Raw genomic sequence first — 12671 nt, 5'->3', positions numbered from 1 at the left:
TTTCTGTTGTTGCAGTTCATTTATTGCTGACTTAACAATTCTGTTGGAACAATTAATTTGTCATCATACAACATGAATGGGCAAAGAACTACAGCTATATCCTTGTAGCATTGACCATGTCACTCTGTGTATATAAAATATCACTTATAACTTAATAAAGTTGAATACAAATTTCTTTTCAAAATAATCACTATTTATCTGTGGTATCTACAAGTATGTAGGCTCATATATTCTGTTGGTTCTATAGTACAACAAGTTGAGTCAACATGGTCTTGCTGGCGAAGAGAAAAAAGTTCCAAAAGTCACAATTAGAAATAATATTTATGGCAACAAGGCATTCACTATCACTTTAAGGACAATTTATATTGCAATCATCTTTTTCATGTAAATCTGGGTTTTATTGTATAAAAATGCTGTAGATTGTATATTATAAATTTTACATTTGTATATAAGTGAATGCATTCCTAGGCATATCCATTGTTTTGACAAAGGCTGGATAAACAACTACAAACTGATATCATCCAAAATACGTTACTATTTCTGCAGCATAAGGGTGCTATTGGCCTTAGTGTTGAAAACAAAAATCATCTGACATTGACCTAGTATACCAGTACATGCTAGTCTATACAACTGTGTGAAAAGTTTCACAGCAAACAAACTGAGGATGGCCATTAAAGCAGTGTTTGAAGCTGAGTATTTCAAAGTGTATACATTACATTGCAAAAACATCTGTCAAAGATATTCCTGATTAGTACAAAAATTGAATATCTTTCCATATATTTGAAAATATTTTAAGCATTCCACAAAGCTGCTCACAAAATCTTAAGCTGTTCTAAGGTGACACAATACGGTACAACACTCTCTGAGTGTCCCGTCACAATGTGCAAAGTACATCTATTGAAAGTTTGGACCAAACTGATCAAAATGTTTGTAAATATGAAATCTCTTCTCAATTCAGTGGTAGTGTGTCTTTACTGACAGTTGTAACTTATCATGAATCAATTACAAAGGGACATGTTCATGTCTTAAAAACAAGTTCATTGAAACTTTTCAACTCCAAAAGGAAACAGGGCATGGTAGCAGATACAGGTATACTGTCATTCCAGCTGAGATGTTGTACAAACTTTGGACATTTCAATGTCGTACACAGCATGGAAGTATCATCAATAAATTGATAATTTTAACGCAAATATGTTGTACTTGGATGATATCTTCTCCACTTCTAAACATGAAGTGACAGATGTACCGGTACATGTAAGAATGCATCGGAGTAACTGAGTACATGTGATATCAATGTTTGATTCCTTGAGAAAAAGAAACAAGGAATTCCAGGTGAGTCTTTGTGAGTAAGTAGTCTGTGCCTTGTCTCAGCATTTACAGTATGTTTGATCACACATGTGATTTTACTATCAATATCATTTCAGTATCTATCAGTATCATTCTAATCATCATTGTCATCATCATAGATATCTTCATCATCATCATCATCATCAGTGGCTTCATCATCATCCTCATCATCATCTACATCACCATCACCACCAGTATCATATTCACTATGATCATCCCCTGTACCATGACAACTGTTGTCATCGTCATCATCATCATAAACTTCATCATCATCATTCTTATCATCATCATTATTACTGTCACCACCTCTGTCACCATGGGAACTATCATTGTCATCAATACCTCCATCTTGCTCATCATCATCACCACCATCATCATCATCATCATCATCACTGTCATCAGAAACATCATCATCACCTTCAAGATCAGGTTCAAGTTCAAAGAAATCCACAGCCATTTCAGGTATATGTATGTCATGTATTATATCCGGCCTGACATCCTCTTCCTGGTCTCCTCCAATGGCTTGATTGCCATTATCATCATCATCATCATCATCATCATCATTGGCATCACCTCCATCAGCTTGAAGGTTAGCTTGTAGCATGACATCATTGACAGCCTGTCTGATCTGTGACTCTGGTTGAAATAACGGCTGCAGACACATTGGACAGTTACCACGGAACTCCAGGTGTCTTGCAAGGCACTTTGCATGAAAAACATGTCCACACCTGGTGATTCTGCCTTTCTTAAGTGGCAGCAAACAGACTGGACAGTCATCATCATGATCCATCAGCTGTTCATCTGTTGCCTTGGCGATATCAAGAGTTCTTCTCATTCCATTAAACATCTCTAATTGAGCAATTTTGACTTTAAAACAAGGAATATACAAATTTGCAATGCATACAGTGATTGTGTTCACCCATGTAATTGGACTTGTTAAGTAAAAATCTGGGTCATAACCTTGCATCCATTGAAAGATTTTCAAGATAATGAGAAACAATGACATCATCACTATAATACATTGTTGCCATATAATGACTTGGTATTCTTCAAATCCATTCAAGTTATGTAAATTAAACCATATACTACTGGAAACAGACTTAGGACTTCTGACAGACGGAGGGATGAAATTAAATTCATGTCTGATAGTGTCAAACATTTCATCAAAATGATCTTCAACTAAACTCTGCAGCTTTCCTTGAACTTGGTCTTCGATGACAGCAACAACAAACACTGCCAAAATGATATACAATGGAGTTGATATGCTTATCTCACTCGGTAAATACCAAACTGTCATAGTGAGGTAGAAACAACAACGAAGTAGTTGGTTTCTTCTCATTGCATACATGGACACGGGATGAAACTTGACTTCTTTGTTTATCATGACTTGATATTGCCATAGAATGACTAAGATGCCAAGCAGATGATTCACAAAGCGGAGAAGTAGTCCACCACTGAGTAATGCTGTAACTCCAAAGGTACTTTGTAGGAGACCAACAAAACAGCAATGCTGTATGAATCGTGTTCCAACGTTGAGATGTTTGTTGTCATCAAGAAGCAGTCTTTGCAGATGATGCAGTGCACGTACAGGCATCACTATGAACAATCTGATACAAACAATTAGCAATACCTTCATACATGTCACAGAGGCACGTCGGAAAAATGATGACACTTTCTTCATTGTTTCGGTAAAAGACGCCATGGTTCTGTGCAGCGTATAATCTTTCTATTGTTAGACAAGGTGATGATGCATTGATGGAAGTCCTAGCTGACGAGATTTCATCACATTGGAAATGAACTTGAAATGCTCCCCTGTACCGGTAGTTGACACGGCAGCTTTTACATCTGTAATGAAAACAACAATATCAGTGAAAGCCGTCACCTATGACACTCTGATTACCATGCTAGTACATTACAAAGTGGCAAGATACCCTAGTTGTAAACAAGCAGGTTGCAAGTCACAGGATGACTTAATGCACCATGTAATGAGCTAGTCTTTGTTTGTGCATCACATGTGCATTGTACACTACATTGGGATGACTGTTTACAATTGTTCACTATGGCAGGCTATTAACATTAATGACACTTACTCAAGTAAAAATAGAACACTTGTATAATGGTGAGTGTTAGTAAACATGACACTTGATTATTTTCCAGGTATTTCAGTAAGAATACATTTCAGAGAACCATAACATGACCCACAGTATGGACTGTGCTGACCACAACAACACGTCATTGTTTTGATGAATCAGTGTATCTACACTGAGTGTTGATGATGAGATGTCTTTCTTTTCACAAATCTCTGACAATTTTTTTGTGTCTTTTTGGTACTAGATATACTTGGTACTGTCTGTCCGTGTATCTATCTATCTTGGAAATTTATAAAGAGCCTAATATCAAATTTAAACAATGCTGAGTCAAAATTTGCATAATGAGGAGAATGGAAATGCTTAAAATGTTTATAATAAGCAACTTTTAAAAGTGTTGACTGACACTGGAGAGTTTTTTATGTCCCAAGGGTAGAGAGTTCCAAAGATTTTCTAATGGGAAATTGCTAAGGAGGCTAGACTATACGACATTACAAAATATATTATGCTATCACTTGTGCATGTCCAAATTTTTTCTGACTACATACAATTATTTTACCAGGAAACCATTGGTGGTTTCTACTAAGACTTTGTGAAGACAGAAAACTTTGGTCATGGTCAAATCAAAGCTATGCTGCCATTTTAAATTGAAATGCTGGTCAATAAAACTCTAACAATTATGAAGGAGTTTGTGTCTGAAAACATCTTTCTCATTCAAACTTTGTCAGTTGTTTTCACTCACACTTCTGTAAACATGATTGGAACTAATTTGGGGTACTTGGATGGTGAAGTAATGTCTGTTTAATCTGCAAATGTAAGCTCATTTCCTTTTCTTTCTAAGTTACACACTTGTCTTTATAACTAATTTGTAATATAGCAACATTCAGCTATAGGGCACCTAACACTTTTGAGAAATTTGAAAAACATGAAGATCCAATTATCCCAAATTAGTTCCAATCGTGTTTGTATAATAGCTACAATAATTGTAAAAAATGAACTGACTACTTGTATTGTGACCAAATGAGAAAACATCTTTCAAAACATTTCACAGGAAATCAAACTCATGCAGCCTGTAAAGTTAGTACCTGTGGTTATGCTAGAGCTCCTTATTGTGTAATATCAAGATGTTAATTGTATCATGAATTCAACAAAACTGATGCAGAAATTCCAACGCTATTTATCTTTCTTAAAAAAAATCACAGCAAAAACAGCGACATCACTTAACTGCGCATATTTTTCTCTTTACAAGATGCACTGTCAAGCGTTGTACAGTTGTGCAATACGTCAATGCATTGAAATGCACAGAAAGGCTCTTTGATCACTGCATTGTAACTGACAAGGTAAACATACAAAGACAATGTGTATAGATTCACAGGTGAACTACCCAATATTGATCTGAAGTGCATCAAATCCTAGTAAATACCTCAATGTAACAATCACAAAGTGACTGATTTGAATTTTATTTGCCTGTTTTTACAGTGATTTACAACAATAAAAGAAGTCTAGCAGAAAAAGAAATTTGATTCCCTTTTCTATTGGGCATGAAGCACAAAATGTGAATAAAGCAAATCTGTTCTGTATTTTTGCTACTCGAATCTTTGCACACTTATTGAGGTAGATAATGAGAGTGTTTGTCAGCTGTATCACAAAGACGACAATGTACTCCAACCTGTCTTGTCTAGTTATGTTTCTTATCTATTTCTTTCAAAATGTCGTTTCAAAAAGGAGAAGTAGGTCAACAAGAATTATGATATGAAATAATATGCTAGCATTGGAGTAGATGTGCACAATTAGAGTTTTGTCTTTCTTTATTAACTGTAACACTTTAACATTAAGACTAAACGCCAATATCTTTTGACCAAATTCTGATACAGTATTTGATTCAGATTAGAATACATGTTAATTAATATTGCCATGCAGAATGTAAAATGATTAATACCATGTTGTTAAATATTTATCTCTGTCAAGCCAAGCTGTTTAGGGCCAGTCACTGTCACTTTTGATTATTTTTTGTAAGTTTGAGGGCTACACCAAATCACTGAGCTATGGGCTACACTGGATCACTGAGCTGTGCACTACACTGGATCACTAAGCTGTGCGCTACACCGGATCACTGAGCAATGGGCTACACTGGATCACTGAGCTGTGGTCTACACTGGATCACTGAGCTGTGTGCTACACCAAATCACTGACCTATGGGCTAGACTGGATCACTAAGCTGTGGGCTACACCGGGTCACTGAGCTATGGGCTAGACCGGATCACTGAGCTATGGGCTACACCGGATCACTGAGATGTGGGCTAGACCGGATCACTGAGCAATGGGCTACACTGGATCACTGAGCCAGGGTTACACCAAATCACTGAGCTATGGGCTACACCGGATCACTGAGCTGTGAGCTACACCAGCTCACTGAGCTATGGGCTACACTGGATCACTGCTATGGGCTACATGGATCACCTAAGCTGACCTCTACACAGCTCAGTACAGCCAGATGGATATTGCAAGCAAGCAACCTGCTGGACTTTGAGAGAGTCTACCTATACTCTATGCTCGAATATTAGTCAGTGATGGTTTTACAACTTATTACATTATTATTACTACAACTTGGCCATTACAGAGGACTTGACATGTTTAGTATTGACATATCAACTCACCTAGTTCCCTAGCTTTAGGACTTGTAGTACCTGAACGCCAATAAATGAATGCCATCATGTTAAAAGTGCAAATAAATATACTGATAATTACATTGTCCTGTTAATTAATGTATCATTTCATCATCATCATCATCATAGTTTATTCGCTAATGTATGTTTAAAAATAAAAATACACCAGAAATGTGATTCATGAGATTTGAATACAAAATTCAATAATGTCTGTTTCAGAGACATTATTAACAGCGGAAAATACTTCCTTGATGCTCTTGTGCCAGGCCTATCATCTGCAAAGCCAGTAAAAAGTGGTATTGAGTCAAAACCTATATCAGTATCATCATCATGTATGTCTGTTCTGACCTACTTGGCATGTGGTATCTAACAGGAACATTTAGTGTCAATAAAAATCGCATTTACAGTATCTTTGTTTTCAAGGGCCTTCAAACGTTTATATCTGGCTGAAATGCAACAAATGAGCCCTATATATTATGTCTCACTGGTTTTAATCAGCAAATGTTGTTGATATACCGGTATGAAGTTGGCAGGATAGGGTTAAACTCAGCCATTACAATGTATCTCGTACAATGTGCCATTACTTTGACTGTGACCCTTCTATGCCATTACTTCGACTGACCCTTCTATGCCACTACTTTGACCTTGACGCTACTGTTGGTCCTAATTGTGACCCAACCTTTCTTCACCTTTGTTTGTCGTTTACAGATGCAACTATTAGTACTGTTAGGGAAAATTTTGTGACTGATTGCCTTATTTATCTGTCCTAAATGTAACCTTGGTTTACAGTAGCTGAACGATAATATTATGTGACTTTTAACAGAGCAAAACTTACAAAAAGATGTGTATTAGAACTTGCATTCTAATCACTTCGAATTTTTTCGAATTTTTTTGTAAAGTAAAGAAGGACATTGAAATTACAAATAACATCAGTATTTTGGCAAAAAAAATCCCTCAACCCACTATGTGTACTAGTGTAGGGCATTAGTGGTGTTCCTCTACAAGACAGGCCTTTATTAAGAGCCAGAAGAATACTCTATTCCACACTGCATAATCACACAAAAGCTCTGTAACACATGTCTGTGTTAACCTGTATTTTTTTTACTTCCATAAGGGTATCAACCGTGTTGCGCTACCATCTCACCCTGGCAGGTGCACCTTTGCTCTGAATTTGGTACAGGTGTATCCAGTCACTTCAAACTACTACCGTGATGAACACAAGTGGTCTTTCAATGGGGAGGGGTGTCAAAAGTCCACATTTTGGCCTAGGCCTTTGGCCTATTTACTATTTAGGCTATACACCAATGTCAAAAACGCTATGATGACTAAAAAATCGCAATAGTCACGCTAGAGTAAAAAATAAGGGTAAAGGTCTATATTTCATCAAAAGTAAATAGTCTACATGAGGCAAAAGAGGATTAAACCTGTGGTATATACTCCTACCATAGGATTGCTCCATTCCAGCTTTTGGCCATACAAATTTTGACGTGGGCACTATCCGGTCAGGCCCTGAGAACCGGATAGTGCCCACGTCTATGAATATTCAGCGTGAACGAGGGCGATAAAACTACAAAGAATGCTTCGGATAAGGCTGGCAGGAACGCAAACAAATTATCTCGACTTTATTCCTAATTCTACACTTGGCTCTTCTAAGTATTTCTCTGCACTCCCACCAGGTCAGTCCACAACGACTGGATTGTCGGTAGCTGAGAACAGAGACACCAAACGATATTAGTTTAAACGGATACTAGCAAACTATTAAAGTACATGTTATGTTGTAAAATACCAAAGTCACCAATTTTGGTGGAAAATGAAAAGAAATGCCTTGCCACACATGATAATTTCGTGTATTTTAAGCCCCACAGTCCCTCAAACCACGGCCGTACATGAACGCGCTCGCTTATGTCCGTATGCTCTGTGCTGACATTGTATGGTATGCAGTACGCGTCAGCGACAAGTGCTACACTTGCATTCATGTCGATCGTTGCGACGGTATGACAAGTCTCAATGGTCCAGTTCAAGTGACTTGAATGTCATGAGTTGCGTACAGCTTCCATGTGTTCGCGGCGTAGCCAGCATGTACTGGTAGCATTTTTTCTGTTTGTCTGTGATTCAATATAATGAGTTAGTCAGCATATTAAAACCAGATATGAACTGTAAATGCTCACGTGTTTCATTATATATTGAAGTTATGTGTAAATTTGAACCTTTGCCACATGTTTGCAACTTCATTGAAAGTATTATGATCAACATAATGAACAATATTCACCGTAGATTAACTTTATAGGCCATTAAGTATTCAAATACGCAATTAGCTGAAATAGAAATAGTTAATTTCTTTGACTGTTGTATCACCACTTTATATAGCAAGTGTAATTGCATGCCTTTGGTCAAGTCCTTCAAACTATATATTCCAAACTTTGAAAGCTCATTAGATATGCAAACTATAAATTAGCTGACACGAAAACTTAAGTGTGAAATGACTATCAATATTGGTATAACCTGGTATAATCATCAATGTACATAGCATGTTATGCCAACTTTGATCAAATAAATCCAAGTATATATCCCTAATTAGGAAAGTTCATTAATATACAAATTAGGAATTGGCTGAAGCAAAAATGCTTAATGCCTTTCAATAATGTTAGCCTACATAATAGTATCTTTAATGTACATAGCAAGTTTTATCAATTTTGGTCATGTAAATTCAAATATATATCCCTAATTTCAAAAATTCATTAAATATGCAAATTAGGAGCTGCATGAAGTAAAAATGCTTATGACTTTCAGTAACGTCGTATCATAGTATATTTATGTAAAAAGCAAGTTTCGTCAACTTTGGTCTAGTCAATACAGATAAATATCCCAAATTATGAAAGTTCATTAAATATGCAAATAAGGAATTGGCTAATGTTCAAATGCTTAATGACTTTCAATAAAGTTCTATCATAGTATCTTTAAAACCCTTTCCTGCCAAGTCCATATTTCACCATCAGGTCAAGATGGTTAAAATTAATGAAACACAACGTATTCCATATGATGTATTTTAACATAATACTGTACATCTGAAGGCTTGTTGAAAACATAATACTGTTAAAGTTGATTTTTTTTGGACAAAAGATGCTATAACTACCAAACCAAGTGGGTGAAAATACGTCATGTTTTGGCTCAATACCGCTTTTTACTGACTTGGCTGATGGGGAAGTGATACAGTTATTACTGTCTGGCAGGAAAAGGGTTAATGTACATAGCAAGTTTCATCAACTTTGGTCTCGTCAATTCAGATAAATACCCCTAATTAAGAAAGTTAATAAAATATGCAAATTAGGAATTGGCTGAAGTAAAATGCTTAATGACATTTAATAATGTTCTATCATAGCATCTATAATGTACATAGCAAGTTTCATCAATTTTGGTCATGTAAATTCAAATATATATCCTTAATTTCAAAAGGCCATTAAATATGCAAATTAGGATTTGGATGAAGTAAAAATGCTTATTGACATTCAGTAATGTTAAATCATAGTATCCTCAATATGCATACCAAGTTTCGTCAATTTTGATCAAGTAATTCAGATATATATGCCTAATTAGTAGATTTCATCAAATATGCAAATTAGTAATTATCTTTCACGTCCATCCCTTAATAACTTGCACAGCTGATATATCTTGATGTGATTAACATTTGTAGCAAATCTCATCAAATTGTGTGCAGTCGTTCTTAATGTATAGCCGTTTTTTCTAAAATCATTAATTATGCAAATGAGCAAAAAGTAAGCAAGCCACACCCACCAAAAACTAATCATTTCTTGCCATTTGCAACTGAATGTATGTGCTGGATTTGATTCTGATCTGATGAGCCGTTTTTGAGATATTGAGCACACAGACAGACAGACAGACAGACAGACACACAGACACACAGACAGACAGACATCGCTGCAACATATGCCCACGTGTGTCAACACGTGAGCAAATTAGACTACAATATATCAAAATAGGACCACATATATATCTCACATGGATATACTAGGCTTACATTAGAGAAAAGATAAAAACAGTTAACCGCCAGCTAAGTACAAAGCTGGGATCAAGGTACGGCCCGGGTACAGGCTATGAAAGCGAATCCTTTTCCCTAGCGCTCACAACATTGCACGCCAACTTCAAGAATCATGTCTCAATTTTGTCTGTTCTCCTCCAATAACCCCAAGATGATTTTACTAACAGTATTACACTATTACAAACCAGTCTTGTTGTGAGTGGACTGTGGATACACTAAAGTTTTCGATTTCATAAACTAGAATTCAGATCTCTCCGTTCAAGTGACGAAGTTTCTCTTAAAACTCAACCAACAAGACTCAAATTATGACGATCGTTCTCTCTAATATGTAGCCGTAGCAGCAGCCATAGCTCTCGTACGTTGCGACGGAAAAACTCCTTTTTTCTGTTGTACGATTCGGAGTTTCCCGTTGCAATCCATATTCGTCCGGGAAAAAACGAGAGCTACGACTACACAGATGAATGCCGCTGCTTCCTTGTGAATAGACTTTCTAGTCATAATCATTCAGCATCAAAGACCTGCTTGTTTGAGAAAGCATCGTCATGCGACACTGTGTAAAGCGCCATTGAAAATTTTCGTTTTGCTTTGTCTAGAAAACTAAGGTGATTGTGCTCAGCTTACATCTATCTGAAGTTGGACGATCTGCCGAAAATAACGTTTATGACCCGATAAACAAATTGTTACACTTGGTGGGGTTGTTCATGATAAGTGGAACGGCGTTTCTGTCCTATCACTGGCCATGCTTGGTTTAGGCGTCAAATTTAAAATTCATTGTTATCAGTCAGTACATATTGACACACACACCCACTAACTCATTAGGCTGGCAAAAGCTCTTGCAGAAATTTGTATGGCAAAAAGCTGTCATGTCCCCTCCAGGATCTGACCACATGCAGACTGAGACTGCTGGCTCATGCGATGCTACAAACAAATACAGACCAAATGCATGTCCAGTGCTAAATCTGAAAACGTTTACTAGTATACTACTACTGGCAGTACCTATGGACTAGGCTCCCATTGGCTGTAAACTTGTAGCCCTACGGTGAGGTGTTCCATGGTTTTAGTTTTTGGTTTTGGGACCTCTCTCACCTAAAAAGCATGGCCCGCCTCATCGTAGGGCTAAAAGTGTGCATGCAGCTAGGCTAGAACCATAGACCATAGACATTAATGTCTATGCATAGACCAAGCCCCGCGTACGATGCTGTATGTTCCCGGCGTTGTACGGCCTCTGTGGTGGCCGTACAATGTTGGGAACATCGAACACACAGCATCGTACGGAGGGCAAACATATACCTGCCAAGACTACGTTGTGGATGTCATCCTCACTTTGCTAATTACATGAATAAGTCACCATGATACTTACCTTTAGCTAGTTAACGGTGCATGTTATACTTGCAGCTGGATTTGGTGATTCTGACAAAACATTTTTTTTCACTTCCGCAATCAATCTTTGCGATCAAGAGTTTGATCACGTTTAACTTGTCCGCCTTCGTCGTTTTCGTGGTGATTATACAGTCACATTTATGTAACGGTTTTGACTTCTTCCACTCACATGTTTGATAAGATGTACCATCACTTCATCACAAATAACACATCCCGTGAGGTGAAGCCATCCCAAATTTACAGTTGTTGCACTTCCTTGTCTGCTTGCTAATATGACCTTGTATGACCCGGAAACGATGACCTGCCTGTGGCACTTTCCCACAATACTTTGCGCCGTAGGCACTTCGATCCTGCATGCCCAGTGCCATGACGCGCCGGTGCCGTGCCGATTTTATCCCTTGCCGATTTTGTCCCCGCGCATGCGCAGACTATCCAACAGGGCTTCACTGGGATAAGATCGGCAGCTATAGCTGCCGATTTCGGTTCTGGTTGCCGATTTCGACCCTCGACGCAAAATTCAAGTTCACGCTAAAATTTCTGCCGATTTCGGTCCTGCAGTTGCCAATTTTGACTCTCGACTCAAAATCCAAGTTCACGCTAAATTTCTTCCGTATAAATCAATCCGGTGGTCACTTTTATGTGTCTAAATAAGTTGAAAATGTAAATAAGTTTGGATCAATCATAGACCTTAAAAACGGAAAGTCTATGGATCAATCGGTGTAATTTACTCCGGGAATTTAGGCCTACTTGGAACATAGAACTGCTATAGCTGCCGAGTTGCCGATTTCGACCCTCGACTGAAAAACGAAGTTCACGCTAAAATTTCTTTCGTATATAATCTATGCGGTGGTCATTTTTATGTGTCTACATTAGTTGAAAATGTATTATAAGTTTGGGGAAGTGCATCAATCGGTGTAATTTACTTGAAACATAGAACTGCTATAGCTGCCGATTTCGGTTCTGCAGTTGCCGATTTCGACCCTCGACTCAAAATCAACTTGAAGTTCACGCTAAAATTCTTTCGTACAATCTATCCGGTGGTCAATTTTATGTGTCTAAATTAGTTGAAAATGTATTATAAGTTTGGGGAAGTGCATCAATCGATGTTATTTACTTGAAACATAGAACTGCTAT

At 37.4% G+C, this 12671-nt stretch overlaps 1 protein-coding gene across 1 annotated transcript; it reads right to left on the bottom strand.

The window, feature by feature from the left end:
• LOC139126489 (uncharacterized) lies at positions 1 to 11835 on the bottom strand. Its single transcript, XM_070692545.1, has 2 exons — positions 11518 to 11835; positions 1 to 3192 (listed from the first exon to the last, which is right to left on the bottom strand). The coding sequence occupies exon 2, from the start codon at positions 3047 to 3049 to the stop codon at positions 1442 to 1444; it is 1608 nt and encodes a 535-aa protein (XP_070548646.1). The 5' UTR covers positions 3050 to 3192; positions 11518 to 11835; the 3' UTR covers positions 1 to 1441.
• Between the last annotated feature and the right edge of the window lie 836 nt (positions 11836 to 12671).

This window comes from Ptychodera flava (genome assembly GCF_041260155.1).
Source record: "Ptychodera flava strain L36383 chromosome 3 unlocalized genomic scaffold, AS_Pfla_20210202 Scaffold_27__1_contigs__length_13241970_pilon, whole genome shotgun sequence".
Lineage (NCBI taxonomy): Eukaryota > Metazoa > Hemichordata > Enteropneusta > Ptychoderidae > Ptychodera > Ptychodera flava.
The sequence above is the reverse complement of the archived record's forward strand: the minus strand, read 5'-3'. Positions and strand labels throughout refer to the sequence as shown.

Coding starts and splice junctions, on each gene's coding strand:
- LOC139126489 (XM_070692545.1), bottom strand. CDS start 3,049: ATGGCGTCTTTTACCGAAACAATGAAGAAAGTGTCATCATTTTTCCGA.